The 25,714-nt window shown below is 41.0% G+C and overlaps 3 protein-coding genes across 3 annotated transcripts in view; 1 reads left to right on the top strand and 2 right to left on the bottom strand.

Annotated features, from left to right (window-relative positions):
* Nucleotides 1–171: 171 nt before the first annotated feature.
* Nucleotides 172–11,439, bottom strand: TMEM43 (transmembrane protein 43). Its single transcript, XM_058845447.1, has 12 exons — nt 11,290–11,439; nt 9,908–10,057; nt 8,786–8,920; nt 7,999–8,093; nt 7,225–7,274; nt 5,988–6,057; nt 5,544–5,614; nt 5,257–5,378; nt 4,591–4,665; nt 4,411–4,512; nt 2,967–3,084; nt 172–2,017 (listed from the first exon to the last, which is right to left on the bottom strand). Exons 1-12 carry the CDS (start codon nt 11,299–11,301, stop codon nt 1,815–1,817), a joined length of 1,203 nt encoding a protein of 400 aa, XP_058701430.1. The 5' UTR covers nt 11,302–11,439; the 3' UTR covers nt 172–1,814.
* Nucleotides 11,440–11,518: 79 nt separating this feature from the next.
* On the top strand, nt 11,519–18,551 carry CHCHD4 (coiled-coil-helix-coiled-coil-helix domain containing 4). The gene is made up of 3 exons (XM_058845449.1): nt 11,519–11,762; nt 13,583–13,681; nt 17,395–18,551. Exons 1-3 carry the CDS (start codon nt 11,741–11,743, stop codon nt 17,682–17,684), a joined length of 411 nt encoding a protein of 136 aa, XP_058701432.1. The 5' UTR covers nt 11,519–11,740; the 3' UTR covers nt 17,685–18,551.
* A 3,678-nt stretch (nt 18,552–22,229) lies between these two features.
* Nucleotides 22,230–25,714, bottom strand: part of LOC131582353 (netrin-4-like) — a 41,866-nt gene continuing 38,381 nt past the window's right edge. The window contains exons 10-11 of the mRNA XM_058845446.1: nt 25,084–25,254; nt 22,230–24,611 (exon numbers count right to left, since the gene is read on the bottom strand). Coding sequence (XP_058701429.1) covers nt 24,475–24,611; nt 25,084–25,254 — 308 coding nt within the window. The 3' untranslated portion in view covers nt 22,230–24,474. The remainder of the gene's footprint in view (nt 24,612–25,083; nt 25,255–25,714) is intronic.

Below are 25,714 nucleotides of genomic sequence, written 5' to 3'. Positions count from 1 at the left end.
AGGAAATATGTGCAGGACAAACAAACCCCAACAATAAGAAACTAGTTCTTGTGGAAGCTACAAACTAATCCTCCACCTACCTGGGCATTACTCCTGGATATAAAACATGCAATACTTGAATTTAATAAAAAAGCCTACTGACCAACCTTTTGATAAAACTGTATTTTATTAAATATACAAAAGCTCAGCACTGCTGTAGAAAATTGTCACTTCATTTCCAATAGGTAATGCTGGTTAGTGTTCCACATCACGGGCAAAAGAGCAGCAGTTCAAACCCAGTTTCTCTCTCCCGTGGAGCACAATTCCTGACTGCTGGAGCGTGAGCTGGTGTTGCTGAGCAGCAGGAAGACTGTGCAGCACCACTGCCATGCACAAGGCCATCTCCTGTAGCCACCCCTTCACTCACTGCTCCTGCTTTCACCAGCAGGACAGAGCTGTGAGACCAAACTGATAATATTCAAATACCAAAAGAATGCAAGTAATTATGACTAATCAAGTAATTACAAATTCTCAAAACACTTATGATTTCTAACTCAGATTTCTATTTCAGTATAATTTTCTAGCAAACATTTGCTCCACTGTATGTTCAAGTCAAGTTCCTTTGGTACAGAGAACACTCCTCTGAGTCATAAGAGATTTCATAATTGAAAACATTATTTTTGTACTGAATTGTGTATACTTAGAAAAACCCCCAAAACACAGTAGTGTAGGGAGGCTCATCTGGAAGTCAGACTAGCTTGGTGGAGACTTAAGGGTGTCTCTAACCTCAAGTATTGGTTACAGCAGACAAACATGAGCCATCACAACACTACAAGGCATTCCTCTATTGATACAAAACTAACAATTTAGGCTACAAAAATATATGAAACTAATCAGGCAAAAATACTTCCATTTCTTAATTTCACAGAGTACTGTCATCGTCCTTACTAAGTGAAATTAAAGAAAGGAACAGAATACAGAGCAAAAAACCCCAACTCTTTTAAAGACTACCCATTCACTTATGAAAGTCAATATTGTTTCAAGGCAGTAAGTTTTATATTTACAGGTGAATGACCTCTGAGCATCCCTTTAAGTGCAATTTGAAGTGAAATTTTTGAAACAGTTTGCAATGATATGGTCCAGGCTATCATTTTGGATGCTTAACCAAGAACAATTTCAGACACTTAAAACCTGGGGGAAATCAATGTGTCCTGATAAATCTGCCCAACCTCAGAGCACAGCTAACCTGGCCACTCATTACATCAATGACTTTAAAAATCCTCAATCCAAAAGCAGAGGGTTTACATGAATATTGTGTTGAATTCACCTAAACTATGTTTTCCCTTTGAACACATGCACTGCCAAACACATCAGCCAAAGGAGTGTTCCTGACTGTGCAAACAAGAAGAGGCAGCAGAGGGAGGGTTTGTCAGAGACAGGCAGACACATGTTATTTCCTAAGGATATCTAACCAGGGTCCATGGGATGCAGCTGGCACTTTCTCCAAAACGCACAAGGTGCCCCACCCAGCAAGGACTTGCCAGTTGTTCTCAAATCAGGAGAAATTACTAAGCAGTTAAGAGGTACAAATCTGCTTGTTCAGTTACTTACCCAGAATGTTTTTTTCTGCACAGCTGGCGTCACTGACTTCCCACAAACAGCATCCTATAGTCCCATGGATAACGTGTACCAAAAGCCAAACTGAAGCCCCCTCCCCAGCTTTCAGTGCTCGCTGCTGAGCTGTGATTTGCTGTAAGCTTGCTGCAGGAACCGGGCAGAAATGCACTTGGGAAGGTTCTAACCAGGACTCAGTTCAAGACCTGACCACCTCCTTGTCACTGCTGCTTCTTGGACGGAACACGGGACCTGGCCACCACGATGGGGACTGCGGAGAGCAGCGCGAGGAGCAGGGCCCAGAGCGGGCGGTAGAAGAGCCAGCCCGCAGAGATGGTCAGCAGGGACAGCGAGCTGGCCACACACAGTGCAAACATCTTCAAGCCAACATTAACCAGGTCCCTCACAATAGGAAACCAGTCCACTGCAGAGAGAATTAAACATGGCATGAAGTAGTTGGTAAGATGACAGTTTAAAAAAAAGTCTGATTCATGCTTAGGATCTGCACCCTAATGACTGCAATCCCAAGACAGACTCAAACTATTTTATCAAGAGCAGTGGATTAGGCATTTCAGCAGAGCATCATCAAGACATTTGATCATTAAGCAACAGCTAAACATATAAGGCAGTGCTACCCTCTTCACACAGAAAGAAATCCAAAATGAAGTCTGAAGATTTGTCCAAGGCTTGAGAAGCAGAGGACACAGATAGCCCTGCAGCTATGGAACAAATCTAGGGCAACTGATACAAGCTGCTAGCGCAGAAATTCCCTTCTGGCAACAATAAATCTTGGAGCAGCATGTATATAGATAAATAAATCAGAAAATTAAAGTTCATAGCTACAAAGTGAATGATATCTTTGATGTCTGAAGTCTATGCAAGTTTGAGGCGTTGTCCTGCCTTTCTGTTTTTACTCCAGCATTTTTTTATATTAAAAGAATAAACAAAAACTTTCTTCGCTGTTTGTTTACAATAGCGTAGAATAACCAGACACAAATCTTATTTCTGTACAACTGCTGACCAGGACCTGCTGGGGGGACCAGTTGTGTGTGGGTGCAGAAAGTAATTGTATTGCAGCACCTTGAATTAGATTTGAAAGAACCAGCCCAACATGTGCTTCAGCTTTTTATTTTGGTAAGCACCAGGCTGGGATCTTCTGAGACTGATAAAAGATATTTGTGGGGGGTTTTTTAATGTTCACAAAGCAACCAGTTGGTTTTGCAGTCCTGTTTACCTGCAGTTGCCTACAGTGACTTTTCAGATCAAATAAAATCAGAGTTCAAACCAGATTTCTCCTGGTCTCCAAATGAATTAACTCTTTAGGGGTTAGGATCTTATTTCTAGATCATTTTACCTTTCTGTGAAAAACTTACCTAATGTGTAAAAGATTCGGGTCATCAGGCTGATGCCCACAAACATTGAGAACCAGCCAGCTGCACGGAGGGCCCAGGTCTTCATGGTGTTACTCTCATGCTCCTTCTGAAATACCTCCTGAAAGCAAACACCATCACGTGCAGCCTGTTTCTTGTTCTTTTTCAAGAACTTCTTAATTCCAGTATATTATGAGCCAATCAGAGCCAAGAGCATTTTAGGAGTCCAATTTCTCTTGCAGAAGATACACTGCAGCTCATTCTACAGGGTCTGTGCAGTATGGCATTGCACTGCAATAGATTGAATGGTGCAGCATGGGGGAAACTGGCACTTTTCTTAATTAAAACAACCTAAAAAGCACCATTCAACACTACCCACAGGCAGAAAGCACGCAGGTTTTGCTGCAATTAGATACATTCAACATTACTGTGGAAAATAAGACACTAATAAGTAACTGTAATAAAGAAGGAAGAGTCTGGCTTCATTCTGAAGGAAGAGAGAAAAGGCAACAATATCCACTGATGGCTGAGGGAAGGTGTGTGAAAGAGAGCAAGCAGGATGGAGGGAAGAAAAGCTAAAAAGTATACGTGCATTTCATCAGGCAAAGCAAAACATCTCTTTTCAAGAATTCTGAGGAAGATTTTTGGTTGTGTGACCCTCTGGCTCAACAAAATGTTCACATGAAGATGGCAGGGATGTTAGCACTAAATGGTAAGAGATGTGTAAAACTGATTGATTACTTGCACATACAAGTACTCGATGAATTATTTATTTGTAACCAGTTAATTTTCAATGAAACAAAATTCTATCTAATGAAGATTCAGAGCTTACAGCAGAGGGTTGATTCTACTGCTACTTTTTCAAGTCAAAACAAAGCCTTTTTAATGCTTTTGGGAGCACCTGTAAACTCTTGACATCTGCTTTTCTTTGCAGCAGGGCATGAAACAATCATTAATGGAAACAAATCTACCAAAAGGAGTAAATGAATCACCAAATTGCTGGAGCATGCAGGATTTATTGAAGCATAATGCCCTGCCTGAAGGTTCTTTCTCAGCCAGAATAGCAATAAACATTTCAAACAAGCCTAAACTCCTGTTATTAGGAGGTGACGGGAGAATAACTCTTATGGTTTATTTAATTAAACCCTGATTTTTACTATTTTTACATGTGATGTGTGCTTGCATATGTAAGTGGGAAACAACCAAGGAGCAAATAAAAACAAAATGAGAAGGCACAGAAACAAACTTTAAAGCAAACAGATAGAATGTGTAGAAACCTGGAAGCAAACACAGGCTACAACCTGTTGTCCAAGAAGGAGGAAGAAAAGCCAATGTTTATATGAGTATCTCCTCCTCTAGAGCAGGTCTGAAGGAGAGTAAGAGCTTCCTCTTCTGCTGCTTCCGCACTACCATCTCGAGTTTTAACCCTTCACTAGAAGAGTCTCACCTCCACAGAGAGGTCCCCAGGGTAGAGAATCTCCAGAACATCTCCAGACTTGGTAGGATAAGGAACCAGCTGATCACCTCGCTGCCGAGCAATCACAGTCACCTTGGAAGAGCGGCAAATATTTACTGGTTACTGAGTTGGGGACAGGGCTTGCAATAACAGAAAGAGCTGAAGATTCACCTTATCAGCAGAGCCCAAACGGGGATCATCTCCACTCAGACCTGCGTAGAAGAAAGAGACACGAAGGTCTCCAACCTACAAACAAGAGAAGACTGGAAGTCAAGAAAGATTGTTTTACAAAAGGGAATCACAGGAAAGATTCACAGCACAGGAGCATCCTTTATTTATCAACACTTTTTCTGAACATTTATGTCAGGAATGACTGAGCCAGAATCATCTCCAAGCTGTCCTTTCCTCAGGGCAAGCTGGCAGCTGGAACAGGAGAGCTCAAATGCTGTTTTGCAATATCCCTCTGATTAAGCTCCAGGAGCACATGATATGCTTTGTTCATCCCTCATCATGCCATCTTTTGGCAAAACAGAGCAGGCAGCACTATTTGACAACAAGCTGTTTGATTGTACTCCTAAATTCAGCAAGGCAGAGGTGGAACCCACTGCCCAGAACCAACCCCGTCCATTTAAAAGCACAGCAGACTTGAGAAAACAGAGAACAAAGAAATGGGATTGGAAGCCTTCTGCAAGAGAAGCTCTCATTCTGAAGGGCTGCACTAAGGAAGTCATCCTATGTGATGGTCTGCACTCCATTTTCTATACATTAAATAGAAATGGGACATGCCCTTTTTCACACACAAGTAATCACTACTTTAGTTTATCTTTCCCATCTTACTTCTGGACGCCTGGGGTTGTCACTGTGATAGAAGTAATCTCCTCCTCGGGTAACATCAGCATGGGGATCCTCCAGGTGTGATAAGCTCAACTGCTTGAAATCATCAATTTTATCCACGAGACCTAAGCAGAATAAAGCATCAAGCTGAGGCTCAGTGTCTAACATGGAACAGCCAATTTGCTGGCTGGCTTCCTGATTATCACCTGACATGACAGCTGTTGTGGAAAGAACCAAAGTACATTGCTGATGCAACAGCAGACACAAAGTCAGGACAAAACAATCCTTACCCTTGGAAAGAAAAAAGCTGCCAACCTGGACATTAGGAGAAACAGCAGTGAAAGACTCCACAGCCATGGCACTGAGGAACAGAGAGAGTCCCTGATTAGTCCCAGAATTGTGATCAAATGCTTGATTTGCAGTATGTAATGTACAGCACAGAAAAGGTACTGTGGCAAACATCAGGAGAAACTCAAAGAGCTAAATGACTTTCCTGATGTGAAAACAAATCCATCAAGAGACTATCCAGACTGCATACTGTTGGAGCCATTAAATTAAGCTCAGCCATCTCTGCTCTGAGCTGCTCTAATTTCTTTATGCCTTTGTTCTCCCAACTACCAAAAGAACAGCAGTTTCCATCTACTGAACTCTGTTATGAAATCAGTCATTTAGATTTCATCTTTGATTAGATGCAGTGACAGAATTCAGAGGGACTGTGCCAGATGGTACCTCACCTCGGGTTCTTGTGTCCAATTTCTCGATCAAAGTTTCTGCTGTTCACAATTTCTGATTTCCACTCTGTATCTAAACAGAATGATAAGAAGGTTGAGTAAAAGACACTCAGATCTCAGTTACTGAAGACACCTGTGTTTTGCCAACACACAAGTCAGCAATTAAATATTTATTTTAATTGACAATAAACTTTCCCTAAGGTGAGTCTGTTTTGCCCATGATGGCAATTGGAAAGCCATCTCCCTATCTTTCTTTCAACCTGTCCTTCACTCCTGTCATTCCCAGTTTCCTCAGTCCTGGAAGTCTCCTGAAGGGAGAGTAATCAAGCAGCTGTGTGGGTCCACTGCTGGCATACATCGACATTTACAGGACAGAATCCATCAATCTTGAGAGGACGGCTGTTTTTTTGGATGGCATTTCTTTTTGTTCCCTGTCACTGTGAGCCTGTTTTTCATGGCTCACAATCACCAACTTTGCCCCTTATGTACCTCCATGATACAGGGTCTCCATGCCTCACTCAGCTGAGCATTTTTATATGATCACACCCAGAAACTGTTGCACACCCACGTTACACATCCACGTGCTTTGATCAGAGCTAAATGAAGCACAGAGACTGATCTCCCAAAACACAATGACTCAGAGTACTTTTCTGCCACTGGGTAGATCAGAATAACGCACCCAGTTCTGCTCCTGCCAAAAAACACTTGGCAAAAGCCACAGTGCACATCAGAAGGTACTGGTGGTTTTCACTGGCTGGTATCAACATCTAAACAGGTTCTCTACAGGCTCCCTTACAAGCTGGAGCTACCCTGCTTTTCCCTGTCTATTCTCTTCTGCTCACAGCTGACATTCCCAATTACTCCATGTCTGAAGTGTAAACTCAGGTGTGGCTTTGAACACACTCTCATCTCTGGTCATTGAGGACCTTGTGGGCCCTATTTCTGGAACATCCTATCCCTGGATGTTCTTCTCAACTTTTAGGGGTTTCAAAACAAGACTCAGATTTTCTGTAGCCCTTGCTTGCTGACAGCATGTCTCCTTTCACCTCAGTTACCTCAGGAAAAGGAGGTTCTGTCATTTGTTTAGGAAAGAGAATTTTTGCTTATTTCTTCACATTCCTTTCTTTTCCAAAAAGAAAATACAGGTTTTGTAACAAAAATCAAAATACACACACACACACACACGTAAACCCAAAGTTACATGCATAAAAGGAAAGGGGCTTTCTGCTAATCAACTTACTGTATGAATACGTTGTCTCTTTCTTAATCTCACCATTCTCCTCATATTCCCTGCAGAGAAAAAGGGCTGGGATGAGAACCAGGACAGTGCACACACCCTGTTCAGGGCAGAATACACTTCACCAATGAAACGCACAGACCGATCTCTGGCAACACAGACTTATCTTTATACATAACCTAACTCTTCTCTGAGCTACCTTTTCTGAAGACAGATTTTCTGTACCATGAGAAAACTATACACAAATGTTCAACAGCCACAACCTTTTTATTCCCATACTTTGAACAAAGAGGTGTTGACTAGATTGATGAGGAACAACCAGAATTAAATACAGTGAGACAAGCTGGCCCAAATCAAGTCTCTAACAGATGCTGCACCATAAGCATGCTAAAACTGAGAAACTATTTTTGACACCTTCACAACCGCTGACCTTTTTTTTTTTATATTACATGAAAGACATTTGGAACATGAATTCTGTGCAGTCACACATACATAATAGCTAATAACATTCATACTAGCAATGGTGGAATTATTAGCAATAGGAGAAATGTTTTTCTTATTTGGGTTGCAACTATTGGCAGAGCAGTTAACATCTCTCAAGGAAATTAAAATGATTCTCTGAAGGAAAAAAATCCAAGAGCTCTAGAATTGTTTTGCTATAAAGTGGGTTTTTTAGTTTGTTTTTTTTCTTAGGTAAAAGGAAAGAAAAAAAATAGTGATAGGATCCTGGTAACACAACAGCCTCATAAACTACTTTCAAAGATTACTTTCACTTACTTGGAATCTTCATATTCTACCCACTGGTACATTTCCACATTACGCTTAAGTTTGACAGCTTGGATGGAGAGCCCGTAGCTGGGGTCAAACAAAGGCTGTGCAAAAATACATGAAAATACAAGTCAGTCTAAATGCTGCATCTCACAACCTCAAACACTCTACTTTTACTACTGAATCCATTTACATACCTCACTGTACAACTAGCACTATCTTACACACGTGAACATGGTATAAATGTTACAAAAGACAAAAAGGAATGTCTCTGGAAAATGTGACCTGAAGAATCCTTATCAAAAGTTATGGCCACAGTGAAGAATGAAACCAGAATACTGACTATGGGTTTACAGGTTTCAGTGTTTAAACTAGGAGATTCTGTTTTGCTGAAAGGTGCTGTGTCACCTTCTACAATGTGTGTGGACTATGGAAAATGTCACCACTACTGAAAAGTCAGAACTTGCAAAGCTCCTGTGCTGCAAGAGCCTGAAGACTTATCAATATCATGAATACACAACAGGTTCCCTACACAAATGGCAACTGAAATTATCCGCAAAAAGCAGATGGAGGGTAAACATTGCGAGAGCTGGTATTGGCTTGGAGAAGTGAGTGCAAGGCCATTCAGCATCTTCCTGATTTCAGGCCAAGAACCAGAGCTTGAGTGGTAGCTGGCAATGCTTAGAGGAGGAAAAAAGCCATGTGTCTTTTCCTGGATATCAAACAAAACTTTAATTGACAAAGACTTTTCCTTCCCTCCAAACTTGAAATACTCATTTCTTCCAAGATACTTTACCTTAGATGTACTCAGATCTCCAGCCAAGTGCACCAGTCTCCCCTCATTCTGCTGAGAGATACCGTGGATGCTGTCAAGAGGGACCACAATAGAAAGCCCCTCCTCAAGAGACTTGGCTGTCCTTACAGCTCGTCCCTGCAATGAGGAGAACAGAAATCAAGTTGTTCAGAATCAATGTCACAGCAGTATTTTGTGAACAAGGTTAGCAGACAAGTGAACTGATGACCATAAGGAATGCTTGCATATTCAGCCTAAGGCATATTTTTGAAACACACTTGTACTTCTCCACTCTCTGTGTCTGAGCCAGTTTGGGGCAGTACTTCTCCACCCAGGCAGCAGGACCATTAACATTGACTAAGCTTCTCAAACAGACATAAATTCTTCCTATAAAGGTCCAAACTTAATGCTCTTCACCTCTTACCTTGTCCATTATTCCTGAATAACTGCAGAAATGACACAAATTACAGTTCATTTTTCCAGACACATATAGTGACTCCTTGGCAGAAGTTTTCCCTGCCTTACCATCATATCCTGATGTGCTTGCTCTTCTGCAAAGTCATCAAAATTTGGAATAGTTATTTTTTTCCTTTTCAAGAGGTATGAAAGGAAGTCTCTAAGTGAAAATTATGATCTCCACTCCAAAATTGCCAAAACAAGTACATTTTCAATGGTAGAGTGTTCAGATTCTTGGCTTACTTTTTTTTTTTTTTTTTTAAATCTAAACCCAAGAAATAATACTGAGAAAAAATTGAAAAATTAACACCCCCAATTTTGCTACATGGGGTATGAATTCCTTTAAAGTACTTAAAACAACACTAGAAATGAAGACCTTTTGTTACCTCAAAGAAAAAGAGAAGGCTGGAATGTGGCTGGCTCATGCACATTGGGCTGCCTCTTACCACAGGCTGTTTTGTCATCAGTTTACAAGCTTTGGATCTTATCTCTCATCACACACTGCTACTGTCTCTACCACACCTAGTTCCAGACAAATACTACCTGTGGCCTGTGAATTCACTTTTCTGTTATATCCTGAACATAAACACCAGGTCCCCAGACAAAACCTCCTCTTCTCATAGATCAAGTAATAAAGCTGTGTACAAACACTAACAGTATTGCACTTACTTCATTGGTAAAAAGAAGGTAGAAAGCCAGAAGAAATGTCACAAATCCAATCAACATGCCTCCAGAAGTCTCACTGAGCCGCTCCAGGAACCCTGGTTTGGGCTCACTTGTGATTTTAACATGCTCTTTTCTGCTGCCTGTGTCAGAGAACTGTTGAAAATAAACCAAAAGTGCAATATTGGTGTGAAAGGGGAAAGCATTCAGTTTCAAAACAAGTCTTTTAGTTTTGCTAGCACTGCTGCCCAAAGATCAGAACCTCTTGCCTTGGACCAAAACTTTCCCACACTTATTAAATGCCTTATCACACTTTTGATACTAGAAACACATTCAATAAATAAAACTCCAGCCTAACAGAGAAAAAACCAAAACAATTTCTATTAAAGTGGTTCTACATATTCAAGCTTTCTTCAGTCTGCCTCCAGGTTCTGTATTTGGAGTCCACACCCTGCATTGAGGCCATGACAAATTGAGTAATAGTCCTGAATTCCTGACCAGCTAAAACACTGCTATAAATAACAAATTATGATTCATCTCACCAGTAAAAAGAGTGCCTGCACACTCTAAAATAATTATATCCAGGGTAACAATAACCTATAACAAGGCACAGGACTAACATGGGAGCCCAGGGGTTTATCTGTGCATACGCGACTTGTGGGGAGTTACTAAATTCAACTTCAGCACACACACACAGCCAAGGCAGGGCATGGCATTTCTCTGTATACGGAAAATCACGCTATGAAAAGCCAGTGTCCATAAAGGAGACAGAGGAGTCCTGCAACTTTATTGAATAAAGGGAGAGTCCACAGGGGCACACGGCCGCGGGGTTTTCTCTCCCGAGGTTTCGGAGGGCGCAGCCTCCTTTCATCCTAAACTCTCCTTTCATCCTAAACTCTCCTTTCATCCTAAACTCCCGGCCGCACGTTGTCCTCTTCCTTTCCCCACTGGCTGAGGCACTGGGGAGGTACAGCCTTCCCGAACCGCCTGCCACATATCCGCCCCTTGAACCTACTGTTTTACCCTAAAGTTCAGACGTTCACACTTATGGAGACCCACTTTCTGTTTCATGAGTTAGGTAGTTCAGAAACCCAGGCTCACTTTCTGTTTCAGGAGCAAAATTGTCTCGGCTCTGCAACCAACCTGCTGCCCAAAGTCAGCAGAAACATTAAGACCCATTTCAAAGCCATTAACACCCCTACCTTCACCCACTGAATTATTTGTAAAGACATTAGCACACATTTTCCCTCTCATCTGGCTGTGGCCGGCGGGCTGTGAGCGGCACAGGGCCCTGGCCACAGCCCGGGCACCTCGAGGGCGAACGGGGCGACCCGGGCGGCCGCACACGGAGTGCGGAGCAGAGGCGGGGCCGAGCGAGCAGCACTTACGTTCCTCGACATCCTGAGCCTCTCAATTCTCCCCGGGAACCACAACTCGGGGGCCACCAGAACCGCGCACCGGCAGCCTCGCCCTCACCCGCCTCAGGGCTCCCCCGCCCCCGAGCCGCTCCCCGCCCGCAGCGGCGCACGCCGGGACGCGTAGTTCCCGCCGCGGCGGGGAAGCCCTTCCTTCCTCCTTCCCTTCCCGCCTCCCTCTCTCTCCTCCCTGCCGGGGCAGGCGGGGCTGTGGTGCGGCGGGGCCGGGCCTGGCGGAGCCCTGCGGCCGGCAGGAGGTGCGTCAGCGGCCGCCTCAGGGCCGGGAAGGCGCTTCCGGAGGCGGGAGGTCGCGGCGTGGAGCAGCGGCGCGGCGCTGCCCGAGCGGTGCCGGCGGGACGGCAGGAGCGGAGCGGCGGGGCCCGTGTGCGGCGCGCTGCGGAGGAAGGCACCGGCCGGCTCCGCCATGTCCTACTGCAGGCAGGAAGGTACGCCCCAGTGTCCTCCCAATGTCACCCGCCGGGCGGGCTCGCCGGGCGGCCGGGGGTGGGCGCGCCGAGGGGTGACCGCCCCCTCCCCGCAGCCCGTGAGGGGCAGAGGAAGCCGGAGTGGAGAAGGAAGCGCGGCAGCCGCCCGCAGTCCTTGTGGCGGGGCAGCGCTGCCTCGCCTCCCGCCGCCGACCTTTCTCCTCACGGAGGGCGGGAAGGGCGGCGGGGCCATGAGGCGGCAGCGCGGGGCGTGGGGACGGTGCGGGCCGGCTGCGGCCGGACGTGCCCCGCAGGGAGCGTGTGCTGAGGCGGGCGGGCAGCGCAGCTCCCGGCTGCGGAGCGCCTTCTGCCCGCAGGGGTTAAATTTATCCCAGCCTAGCTGAGTGGCCAGAGGTGTGGAGTTCTGTCTTTTAACGGTCGGTGGACAGAATGGGTAGAGTGCGAGCTTTTCTGTATCATTTTGTACAGGTGGTGGTATTTATGACTCTTGACCACTTCTTAAATTGGCAGATACGTAGATGAATATAGTAGATGTATATCTGTGCCTACATATGTATACATAAGTATATTTACACTCTTAAGTAATGCGAAGTGGCTAAATGTAAAGTTTCAGGCTGGAAAAAAAGCGTCAGTAGTTCTAAATGCCATTTATAAGTTACCAACTTGGACACAGACTATAAACTGCATTGAGGTAGTCATAACCTATGGACCTCTTTTATGCTGTGCTTTGTTTAATTTTGCAAGATCTGTAAGTTGCCTTATGCAACCCTACAAAATTGCAGTGACGGGGTTAGAGTTCGTGTGTTTCTAGCTCCTTTTATATGAGAAATGACCGAACATTCCACATTGTAAAGTTTGCTGGAGTACAAAGCAGAGTTGTAAGAAAACTGTTTCCCTTGTTTTTAAAGTGTTAGATTTGTCTGTTTTTCAGACATGTTTAAATGCATGGTTACTGAGCAGAGTTAAGTTACTGAATGTCTGCTGGCTGAGGTCACACTGAGGGGCCAGGAAATTCTAATTTCTAATATGCCAAGTTGCTGTAGTGGCCTTTATGAGTTTGGAGAATTCTTGGGGAATTTACCATTTTTTCCACTCTTAGAATACTTGGTTTTGTATTCTGAAGAGTTTCAGCTAGCCGTTCTCTGCTTGTGCCTCAGACTGTGTGTTAGAGCTTTGCAGGGTGGTTAGAAAACTAAAACTACTGAAGTTTCCTGCCAAACCTCTCCTGACCCCGCTACAGAATTTTTTAGTTAAATCAAGAGCAGGAAATTCGCTCTGTTGGATTTCCATCCCTTGTGATGTTCACAGCACCTTTCAATGTAGTTAGTTCTATATGGTGATGACTATCTTCAGTTTTTAATTCAGATGATTAATGTAAAATATTACACCAGTCTTCAGCAAAGAGCACTGTTATTAATAAGTTCCTATTGAACACTTTACTGTTATTATAGCTTTTATTTCACTTTTTTTTTAATTCTAAATCCTTCATCTGCTTTAGTCTTGATATTGAAGTAATTTGAGTTTGTTTTGAAACAGCTTTTTAAGTTAGCAGTTCAGTGAACTGTACTGTGATCTGCAGCCATTACAGGACATTGCTATGAAAATTGCTTTTGAGTAACAGAATTTCAGTTTGTATGTGTTCCTCTGAACTAGTAACTGTTCTAATTGAAGGTGATTGTTAAGTACAACAGTTCATTCTCTATTAACATAAGTGTATCACACTGAATATCTCATTACCTTGTGGTGTTCAGTAGTTTTGTAAATGACTCTTTCTGTCTCAGATTTTTCTGAACTTTTGCTTCTTGTCTCCTCCATGGTAGGAAAAGACAGAATAATATTTGCAACCAAGGAGGACCATGAGACACCGAGCAGTGCTGAGCTGGTTGCAGATGACCCAGATGACCCTTATGAAGAACAAGGTCAGTAGTGAGCAGAAGAACAGAAGTAAGGGATGTTATATCATATATAAATCCAACAGAAAACAAACCCTCTATGAGTTATAAAAGCTCAAGCATATTTAAAGACTGGGGGCAGCTGGTTGTGCAGTACATACCCAAACTCTTGGGAGTTTTAACTGCCAGATTAGGACATCACTAATGACACACTTTCTTCCAGTCTTTCTTTCTCTACATTTGTAATGGTTTGTCTTAGTGGCCTGTTCAAATAATCAATTGATGGCTTTTAGTTTTGGTTAGTAGCCAGGGATAAGCAGGGATACCTTTTCCTTTTATTAATAAAGTTAGAGCCTAATCAAGTGAAAATTATGTTTGTTTTTTCTAAGTTTTAAGTAACAGCATGCAGTTTTCAGAGAAGCTGGAGTGAGTTACATATCACTGTCATTGATGTGAGTTGCTCATCTGGTTGTGTGCAGCTGAAATTGCACGATTTGGTGATCTCTGAGTATCTGATTTAATATAAGTTAATAGCTGGCTAATCAATACTGTTAGCAATATAATCAGTATCTTTCAGTGGCATGTGATGGGTAAGTTAAAATTACTGAGTTTTCAACTGTAATCATCTTGCCTTGAAAAGATAAAAGTTTTCATGAAGATTACAGTTCTTGTATGAAGTATATCTAACCTGCAAATAGACATTTAAGAAAGAGTATTTCTGAGGCCAAGACATAGAATATTCTGGTTGCACAGACCAAATAACGGGTAAATAAAATAATCTTCCAATCATGATGATTTAATAAATTTTGCCCAGGGCTAATCGTTGCCTTGAAAATGTGAGTTTAGGTTATTTTTTTATTAATTACTTCTATGTTTACAGGTCTTTTGGCCTCTTTGTGTGAAGTGATTTCATTGGTTTCAGCTCAACTGAGGCTGAAGTAAATTCTTCAGGCTCTTTGAAATTTAGTTAGAAAGTGAAAGTTATGTTTTCTAAAGTGTCTCCAAGACCTTTAGAGGGCAGCATTTAAGCAGTTTAGTAGCTGGAGCTCACAGGGTCTCTTTGTTAGCTGTTATGGTGTGTACTGTCATTTGAACCACCCCTTCCTATGTCATTAACGCTTCTTGTACATAGATTTGTGTTGAAATGTTACTGCTTTTATCTGCCTCTTTTGGCTTCATTACAGCTGTATGTAGTCAGTTATATATTCAAAAGTTTTTCTCACATTTCTCACAGGACACTAAGTCTGTTTATGACCTGGTGTGACATGCATTTGGGTAATAAACTAATCAAAATTAAAAGAACCACTTAATTTTTGTTAAAATGCCATAGCAGTTGATTGCTCTTATGTCTGTTTTCCTGGACATGGAAAGGCTGTGGTGAGGAGGAGAGGTGATGGGGTTTGTTTCCTAGCAATCCTGCATTTACAGAATGTTAGGTCACTTTCTTCCTCAACAGTAGGTCAGAGAATAAAGGGGGAAAGCCTGGAGCTTTTAATGTCACCTTACAGTGACAGTGTGTATCTGTGGGATTCAAAATGAGAAACTATAAACTATGTTTAAGTGCTGTCAGTGAGTTTGGGTGGCGATTTCTTGTTGCGTGGTTTTCTATGTTAGTTTGTTGAGTTTTCTTCTTAGTATGTGGTAAATTACTGCTGTGTTTTAAAGTCTGAAAAACCACTTGAATGACCCAGGGCTACAGTGCATGACATCAGAGGAGAGAAAATGGACATATCACAGAATGTAGCTGCATCTAATGGGAGTGAAGCTTGTGGGCAGGAAATGCATGGGTAAAATGGTTCGGAGTCTGCTGAAATGCTGACGGTCTGTCTTGCATGGCTTTTATTTAAAAGAAAATTGGGAAGAGTTTTGCTGTACCTAGTGTAAAATGCAGGCTTTTCTAATTTCGCTTCTATTTGGAATAGAAGACATGGTTTCCAATGTTCAAATTCTGTTGAACTATAACTATAATTAACTATAAAGACTCTTTACGTGCTTTCTTCTGTGCCAAAGACACCAGTCATATCTGGGAAAGAATAGATGCATCATATAGACCTACCATAATCTGTACTGTTTTCTAATAACCTGAAACTTGGGTTTGAGGTTTTGGTTTTTTGTAGGGGCCTTTTTCATACTTGAGATAGACATGTAGTTTGGTATTTGTTAATTTTTGATGGTTCTTATTTTGTCCCAGACATTAGTCTTTGAGCAGTTTACTTGAGTCAATAGATGGTCAGGAAAACCTGTGTTCTGTTTCCCTTAGCATAAAAACCAGTTGTATGCTGCTCTTATTTCTGTCAATATTTTGTTGTTGTTGTTGTATCAGCTGGGAGATTTTGGTAGGCAAAATGTTAATGGATCACTTTAGGCTAAAAACATTGAAAGAAAAAAATCACCTGAAATGGAAAGGCAAACTGGAGTAAATTCAGGTTAGGATTTCATACTGCAGTGAAAATCACAGTTCACTGTCTGTGCCTTTTGACAGCTGTGGCTGATGGAAACAAACTAAGAATTCATTTGCAGTGGTTTTGAAAAACTCTTGTTACTGTAAAGCTTCTTTTTAGTCCTATGTGTTGCAGATGGTGGAGCTTAAGCATGAAGGATTCCTGGTTTTCACCAACATCTTGGCTGCCATCAGAATGATTTTTTATTTTATTAAGCTTACATGAAGAAGGCACTGATGAGTTTTATGCATGCAAAGTGACTTTTATAGTGCTACAGCTGTGATGGGAAGGTTGGATAAAAGTACTTACGGAATTGGACCTCAAACACAGATTAGTGCTGGTCTTTCCCTTCTGTTTTTCCAGATTTGTTCCTGTCATCTTATTTTAGAGACAGTTTTAAAGTGGTTGCTACAGAGCACTGATGAAGCAAAACCCCGCGTTCTTTTAAGAAAGAACTTGATGACATGATCAGATGTACAGGACTGTTTCTATGACTAATGATGTCCCTCTCAATCCTGCTTCATTGTGTAAATCAGTTGCCATCTAGAAGAACATATGCCCTTAAATCTCCACCTTGCCAGTCCATCACTGAAGTATTTCTGTCACAACTTTGGCTGTTCCAGGGCAGAGGTTTACAGCTGTTCCAGTTTAGAGTCTGAAGTGGTACTTAACTCCTTTCAGTTGTTTTCTAAAGTACAATTTGGTTTCTGGCAACCAGACAGGCTTGCTCTCGCTTGTGTTCTGTGGCACATGACTTAATCTGTGCTTTACAGATACACTGATTTTTGTTTTTGCAGTTCTGGTCTTCTGGCTGAAATTTGGAGGGGGAAAGTTGTGGGTTGTTATTTCAGAGTTTATTTAAAACAAGAAGAAAAATGCATCCATTTGATTTTATTTAAAAGATTTCTAGGCTTAATATTGTATTTAAATTCTTATTACTTGTATGACATGTTTTTAATGCTTGCTTGTTCCCCTGACAGAGTCTGGTAAATCAATTTACTTGACTTCTATCTGTTTTGCAGTTCTTTTAGAATATTCTCAGTGGTCTGTAGTCCAGGGAGAAGGACTTAGTTCAGAGAGGGATAGAGAGCTAATCTCACTTGTGCCATTAAAGGATTATACAGATCAGAGGGAGAAACAGACTGGCTGGGAAGTGAAAGGTGTTTATCAGCCTTGGAGCTACAGAGCTAAGATGGCATTATAAGTGCCTGAGTTCACACCTGCAGCCCAGCAGCTGTCGCTGAGTGAAACCAACATTTGGAAGGAGCATTAACTTTTCTTCTCTCTTTTTTTGTTCAGGATTGATATTGCCCAATGGAGATATCAACTGGAATTGCCCATGTCTGGGTGGAATGGCTAGTGGTCCCTGTGGGGAGCAGTTCAAGTCTGCCTTTTCTTGTTTCCACTACAGCACAGAAGAAATAAAGGGATCAGACTGTGTGGACCAATTCCGTGCCATGCAGGAATGCATGCAAAAATACCCAGATCTTTACCCTCAAGAGGATGAAAATGATGAGAAGTCCAGCAAAGATTTGGAAGCTGCCTCTATGGAGGCCTCTGCTGCCAAAGAGGAGAAGGGATCCAGCTAATGAAGATGGAAGGAGGCTGTCGTCTCCATTTCTCATTTTCAGAGGCATGGACTTTGCACTGTATCTGTCTTCTGAGTAGCGAGGAAATGTTTCACTGTGTTCTGTGCACTGTATCATAATAAATAATTTATTCCTGAAGGAGAAATCTCAGAGCTGCAGCCTTGCAAATAAATACTGCGAAAAGAGTGAGTGCGTGTGTATACTGTGTAAACTGCTTTTGGAGACACAGTTAAAACTTTAACAGCTGTTCTTTATTCTCAAGTTTTCCTTGAGTTTTGACTTGAATAATGTCTTGAAGTACATAGCTTTCAATTAAAATTCCACTGGCACACCAGGTCTGTGTTCATTTCAGTATATTCTGATCAGTAGTTGCTTTTTTTTTTTTCATGTATTCTGTTCTATCAATAAAAATTGCATTAAATGATTCTTTTTCCTTATGGATTTTTTTTTTTTTTTTGCCAAAGCGATGCAAGACATTGAAAATGGCCTAGATCAAGAATTTCTAAAATAATTTCAAATGGTCTTATTAGATTATGGTTGCATTTTATTGCTGGCATCAGATCAGGATTGCCAGTAAAATGTTGAAATGCACATCTTTGATTTCATTCATTTACTGTGATGGCTTTTGCATTTTTAAAAATGGTGTGTTGTGCAACTGATGATTAAAAGGAGTTAAGAGAATGTTGGTCACTAGCTTTATTTTTGCTCTGAAAACAGCTTTTGGGTTCCTTTGGTTATTACCTACTTTAATGTGTAGATGGGCACTTGTAAAATACTTTGAGATACAATAAATTGTTACCTGGTGTAATGATCTCAAAACAGATACTGTGACTTAAGTGCATATTAAAAAGCAACTTTTTACCCTTACTGGAAGCTCCTGTGTCTTTGTGCTATGGTGGGTTTTTTAGTTAACACTGATTGGATTTGAGAACTGTTCTGTGCTGTAAGTAGACCTTGAATTCATTTGTGGGTTGTGAAGATCAGTTTCTCCAGCTTCTCAGATTTTTATTCTCGTCTTATTCTTTTCTCCCCAGCCCAGGCAGGAAGGCATAAAAAACCTATAGCATTTTCAGTAGCTGTAGTAGACTGGATCATGAACCAGGAAATAAACCTGAACAGCTATTAAAATATTTGAAAATTACTTAAGTACAAATAATTTAATAGTTCACTATAGTTTAATAGCTGTAGATAAGGGAATACTACATTGTTTGTCTTTCCAAGCAAAAGAATGGCTGATTTTTTTTTTTTTACAAAAGAGATTGTGGCTGTGGCTTCAGTAACTTCATTACATGTTGGTTTGGGTTATTTTTTTTCTATCCTTATGTGTTGGTTACCTCAACCAAAGCATAAAAAGTTGTAGTGTCAGTAATGCAGCCCACAAAGTCCAGCAATGTTTAAACACGTGTCTTTCTCTGTGGGTAGCACTCAGTGCTCAGCAGCATTCATTCCATGTAGCACTTCAGTGTCTTGTTCTTGTTTGCATGAGTGAATTTGGTGCTACTGCTGTTACTGAGTGTTTGAGGGGAATTTCTGTCAAGTTCTACAATGTGTTCAAGGTGTTTGTATTTCAGGATGGCTGCTGGATCCTCAGCAAGAATCTGTAGGCAGTTAGGTGGCTGATAACTACTCTGTTCTGAGGCCAGTGATAGCGGGGACTCTGGCATCGCTGCTTTTCAAAGAAACAAATTGACACAAAACTTAGTGTGACTCTTTCAGGCATGGGAAGCCAAGTGCCAAGTTAACCTGAGTAAACAGGCACAAAAGTAGCAGAGATAAACTTTGGCACTTAGGCACTTGGGCCACGAAAAAAATCTTAGGCAATAGATGAACACTGGGCACCAGATTAAAAAAAAATCACATGCACCCAAGCTTCTGGTTGTTCAAATGGAAATCTAGTGCAGTCTCTGTGAGGAAGCTTTGAAGGGGTGCTCTGTTCTAGCCAGTTGCCTCTTCTTTCTTTTTTGCTGTGCTTTTCTTCCCCACATTGCTTTTGTGCTCTAACCAGTTAAGATTTATTCTCTGCAACTGTATTTGTAGCAATCTGTGTGCAAAACAAAATGTGAGAATCTTGGCCTACAGTAGGTAGAGACATGCACCTAATACTGACAGAGGGAGCATGGAGCATAATCTGACACGTTTGAAGGTGTGTTTAGGATGGGCTTGGTAACCTGTTGTGCTGCATCCAGTACAAATATGAAATATGTGTAGGGATCTTACACCAGAAACTGTGAAAAACACTGTGTAATGTGTTTGAAGTGTTTTGAGAAAGGAAGCAATAGTTTTAATCCTAAATAGTTTTTTGTGGAATTATTTTTTTGCTATGTAAACTCATGCAGTTGTGAATGCATAGATAATGTAACTCCTTGTTTCTGTTTCCCAGCGTTGCTTCATTTGTGTGATTTTCCTGCTATAGTTACATGGTACCATTTTTAAATCTAAAATCAACCAGTGTTTTTTAATATATAATAAAAATTATAAAATGATCCTTGGCAATATGTGACAAGCTTGTGAAATAAGCAGATGATAAGTTGTATTTTTATTGTGTGGATACAAAACTTACAGCTGCATATTTCCTGTTTTAATGTGTTTCTTATTTTATATATATATTTTATAAATAATGTCTTGGTTCTCTTCCTGCCACCACTGAGCTACTGGTTCTTGGACAGAGAGTAATAGATTCAAATGGGTTTGAGTAATTGTGTTGATAGAGTAATTTCATAATGATTTTATATTATCAGGTGGTTTTTTCAAGCCATGGGTGCTGCTGTGTCAAGTCACAAGCAGTCATTGGGGGATAAAGAAAGCTTTCATTATGAAAGAATTGCTCTTTAATTTGTGCCTTTTGATTCTTGTCGTGTAAAAGCTGATGTGCTGAGTGTGATGAAACGTTTATGAAAGTTTAGTTAAAAGAAACTGTTAACCATGCATGATGCACTTCTGGATGTATTAGAATATGTTTCCAATACAAGTTACTTAGCCCAAACAGTTACATGTAGATGGAATTCCAGTTGAATTTTTTCTGTTTAGTTTTTAGAATAAAAAGACATGGTTTTAATTGTATTCACCCTACAGACCTACCACTGCTCCCAAAATACTCCCTTATACCATATTGCTGTGAGTAATACTCCAGATTTTCAGTTTTAACCATACTTCAGTTTTTGCACACCCTTGTCCTTCTGGTGCAGTGGTGAAACAATCTCAGCTTTTGAAAGCTGTGTGGATTGTTATCAGCTGGCTGCAATTCCTGCATGTTTCGTATATAACTTGTTCGGATGGGATTGTTCCTGCAGTCAACTTAAACTGGAATCAGTGGTGCATGTATCACATATCCTGATGTAGGTAAAGATTGCCTCTAAAACTTGTCTCTTTTAGTTGATCCTTTAAAAAAAACCCATATATTCTAAAATGTAAAAAACTACTGAAAAATAGTTAAAATTAGACAAAACTGCATTTTCAGGATTAAAAGTTACTCAGTAGATTTTCTGCTGTTCTCTGCTGTACAGCCTGAGGGCATTGCAGAGACCTGACTTCAGCCTGTGTGTAGTAACTTTCCTGGAGGTATGACCTTGCTTCAGGTGCAAAAAGAAACTTTTTTTCTTCCTTCCTCCCTGCAAAAGGAATGATGAACTAAATGGTGGCTAGAAGGAGACGTTTATCTTGCAGGCCATTGTAGGGATCATTAGATCTGGGGATCTGGCAGGGCTGTTTTGGAAACAAGATCTATATCCCATGCAGTTCTGACTGAGGGTGTCCTTGTTAAACCTGACAACGATGTCTCCTGTTTATCTGAGCCACTGATCTGATCACACGTCAATGAACCTACTTATTCCTAGGGAAATAAAAAAAGGAATTTGTATGCTTCTAGACTCTTGTTTTACCTCATTAAAATTCTATCAGTGTTAGTGTGGGACAGTATAGAGAATACCATGCCTTCTGTGGTAGCTCTTTTAATTTACTATGTACCACCTGCTTGCTTCTTCTGACAAATGTGCAACAGCTTTTCCTAGGAGGTCAGTTGTCATCTTGCACTCTTACTCTCATTTTCATTTCAAGTGTACTGCAGAAAAAAATAACTTTTTCCCCTCTCGAAAGTCTCGTGGTGATCAATTTAGACTTTCCCATCATCACTAGCTGTTCTAATGTGATTTGTGCAATCCATTTCTATTTAGATTCTTATTTTCAGGCAGGCTTCCTGGATTGTAGCTCTGCAGAACAAAGACTGCACAGGATAGCTCTGTGTGTATTGAAACTTTATTCTTTCATTTTTCTTCTCTGTGAACTCAGAGATGCCTGTTTAGCAGAAGTAGTGATACCAATAAAAAAATTGCAGTCAATTTTAAAGAAAGATATGTGTATATATCAAATACTTTTGAGATACCTGAAATGTATGAAATATGTGATGTACTGATTGTTTGCATACCACTGTGTTCCATTTGGTAGTCATTAATCACTGTATTATCATAGGCCCCAAGAGAACACACCAGGGCATCAATACTCTTGTTCCAAGTTGTATTTCTACTGTCAGTAGCTAGTAATGCTAGTAAATGACTGTGTCAAAAATCAACTTTCATTCGCAGAAGAGAACTATACAGATGTTTACCCTCCCCACAAAATCACCAGTCTGGCACAAAAAGTGGAAGAGAGGTGTTTGCTTTAATACAGTGCTGACTATAAACCAACATGGAATATCCTCATTGTCATTAAATAAGATCCCCTACAGGTAAATTGGCCTCTGTTGAAAAGCACATTCCTTTGTTTAATTCTAAACCTACACTTGAATTTCATTCCTTGTGAGAGGCCCTTTGAGATCAGACTGTAAATTCATATACAGGTTCTTTATTGATATTTGAAAGAGAAGTAGTTAATCTTTTCGTTGTGAGACAATTTCTGGAGTCAGTAAAGAAAGCAGTTGCTGGGCTCCTAATTTCGTAAGGCTGACATTTCAAATTCTGCCAAATGCCTTGGTTAAAAAGTGTTTTATTGCATTAATTAAATAGCTTGTTGGAGATGCCACATTGTTGGATACCACTTTCGGTAACAACAAATAAATAATGAAGTGAGAGGGGGAAAGCAATGGAGGAAGGGAAATTTCCTGAAAAGGAGGGAGGAAGAAACACTAGAAGCACTGTTTATATCCTGTTGGGAAACAAATCAGAGCTTTTTTTTTATTTGCCAAAGATCTGCCTGTCATCCATTTCCAAATGAGCTGAGGATTTTTCTGCTGTTGAATCAGTGTGAAATTCAAAGTAAAATAGCAGTAAATAGAAAGGAAGAAGCTGAATTTTTTACATTCACAGTGGTAAAGAGAACAAATCAATGGCCTAAATTGTAAGCTGGAACTTCCATCATTCTGCATTAGTATTAGGGTTTTCTAGGTATCCCACTTCCCAGTCAGATAGTGCTAAATTAAAAGATCACCTCTTCCCTAGAAGTACTAAAAATTAGACATGGAATTGAAATATGCAAAAGTGGCATGTGTGCTTGCTCTTTCTCTGTAACCCACTGAAAGAATATAGATTGATTCATTGTAATTTCTGCTTAGTTGAAGAGAGAGTGCTTCAACCAGCTTCATTTGGTTGTGAGTCCTTAAACAGGGGACATAGGTCTCCAACTACAATTTCCTCAAAATTCGGTGTTAGGGAAGAACTTAAGTAGCTTACCTCATGATTACTGTAGGATAAAATGGATTTAGAAAGAATGTTTTTGCAGAGCAGAACTAATTTTACCTGGAGTGCAAATGTTACCACTCCTGTATTTTTGCAGAGGGAGAAATAATCCTCAGGCACTATGGGAAGGAAGCAGAGCTTCAGCATCTTACCCCGGAGTGTAACCAAGAGAAATAAAGCACAATGAAAGCACCAAGTGCAATTGAAGGCCAGTGGTCTTGAGCACAGTTGGAACAGCCAGGTTGCTTCCCCAGAACTACAGCTTACCTCATTTGATACATGCTCCAGCCAATAAATTTACCACCTGTTTCTGCTTTGTAGCTTTTGTATCGTCACAATTTCAACATGAGAGCAGCTGCTCTTCCCTCACTTCGGCTTTTTCCTATAATTAAGGTTTATTTGCGGTTATTAATGTGAAACCTTTGTGGTGTTACAGACTAAGTACTACAGCAAAGAGCTGCATTTGGAATGGAGTTTGAGCCCAGGTGTTTGCTGCAGCAGAGCTCAGCACTAAGCATTGATGGTAGCAGTGCACATCTCTAAAGGACACTGTCCCAAGATAAGTCACATTTTTTTCTGGTCAGCAGTGGGATAATATTCTCTTCTAGAAAGCAGCCCATTATATTGGCATAATTGCAGTCTGATGGTAAATCAGTTTGAGCTCTCTTATATTCTTATTTAGTATTATGCCACTTGTAAAGCTGAAAGAAGTTGAGCTGAAAGAAGTTGCTGCCTTTTAGTGGTCACTTATAAAGAAAGTTACACCCCAATAACGAATGTATTATGAAAGCAGTTTGTGCATATTAATATCAGACTGATCTGAAGTATGGCAACACTAATCCATATCTTTAGTTTTGCCTTGTAAAATGATTCTGGGTGGAATCCGGCTCAAGTGTAGAACTGACTTGTGATCTATATATGATGCACTAGGTAATTTTGTATGATAACGCTGTGTATTTAAAAAAAAAAAAAGTAGTCATGTCCCAAGTTTCCTGTCTAATCACATGAAAGGAGGGATGGCAAGTCTGTTTTCCTCGTTTCATGGGAATGCATGAACTAACTACACCTTTCATTGCAGTGTTACTAAAAGGCAAAGTCCAGCACTGTAATTTCTGAAGCAGAAATTATTTGCATCCAGTTCGAAGAATATCTGATACTTGTTTTCCCAGATATGCCTTCCAGGGTTTTACCAGGCTGTTCATGTTCACAAGGAGTTTGCCAGTCCTAGAGTCCTCCTGGCCTGCTATAAGATAGTCAGTACCTAATTCAAAAAAAAAAAAAAAAAGGGAAAGCCCTTAGTTAGAGAATAGAATAAGAAAGAACCAAACCAGAATTTCTCTGTTCAATATGGATCTGGCATACAGCACCTTTGCCAATTTCATCCAGTTTATGCATGTGCCATCACATGTGTATATGTCCATGTGCATACTATCACTGCTGCCTGGGCACACAGTGTGTGTTCACTGGTGTCAGGACTCTGTGCTCAGGGGTTACAGCTACAAATTGATTTCCTTCCAGTGAGGTTCTGCACACAGATCTGCTGGGATGTGGCAGCTGCTGCCTTTGCCCCCCTCCTGCCATTGCCACCCTCCTTGAGAACCATGAGCTGGAAAGCAAACATGCTTTGGTGGGGATGAATCAAAGGATGCTGCCCCAGGAAGGCTGATCACAGCTGATATTCCTAAGCACTGTTTACAGGGGTAGCAAATCCCCCAGTGAGCATTTGTCCTTACCAGGATTGAGAATGGGGCATGTACAGCCCCTGTTGGTCCAGGATTCTGGGTAAATGCTTCTGTTGCTCCGAGCAATTTTCACTTTGCCTGATTTCAGGACCTTCTTCACTTTCACAACAACTTCTGCATGGGTCCCTTTGTCATGAGCAGATAGGATTCTTGCTTTTATTACTGCCAGAGAACATATCCAAATAGAGACCAACTGTGAATTTCTAAATGAATTTTGGTTAATGCTGCTAAAAGGTAGAATTTTAACACCTTGAAAGAAGATGGGGAAAAAACCCCAAAGTGCAGCTGTACAGAAAGTGCAGTGCTTGTCCACTTCACTTCTGTTCCTTCTGATTTAGTAGGATCCCATAGTTTTTTGGTATGACAGGTTCATGTAGATCAGCCCCTCAAGCGGGCTTTGTTGTTTCCTGGCACAAACACATCAAACCTGTGGATCCCAGAGCTTTCCTTTCTTGCTTCGTGTGATGGCATGAACCAGGTGTTCATAAACAATAGTTTTAAATACATTCTTGGTGAATGAGTATGGCTATTGGAACCTACATAATGACTGCAAAAGCAATGACATTTCAGATGCGAGGTTTTTTATCACTTCTTCTTGGTGTGGAGGCCAATAATTTCACTG

The sequence above is a fragment of the Poecile atricapillus genome, chromosome 9, assembly GCF_030490865.1.
Source record: "Poecile atricapillus isolate bPoeAtr1 chromosome 9, bPoeAtr1.hap1, whole genome shotgun sequence".
NCBI lineage: Eukaryota > Metazoa > Chordata > Aves > Passeriformes > Paridae > Poecile > Poecile atricapillus.
The sequence above is the reverse complement of the archived record's forward strand: the minus strand, read 5'-3'. Positions and strand labels throughout refer to the sequence as shown.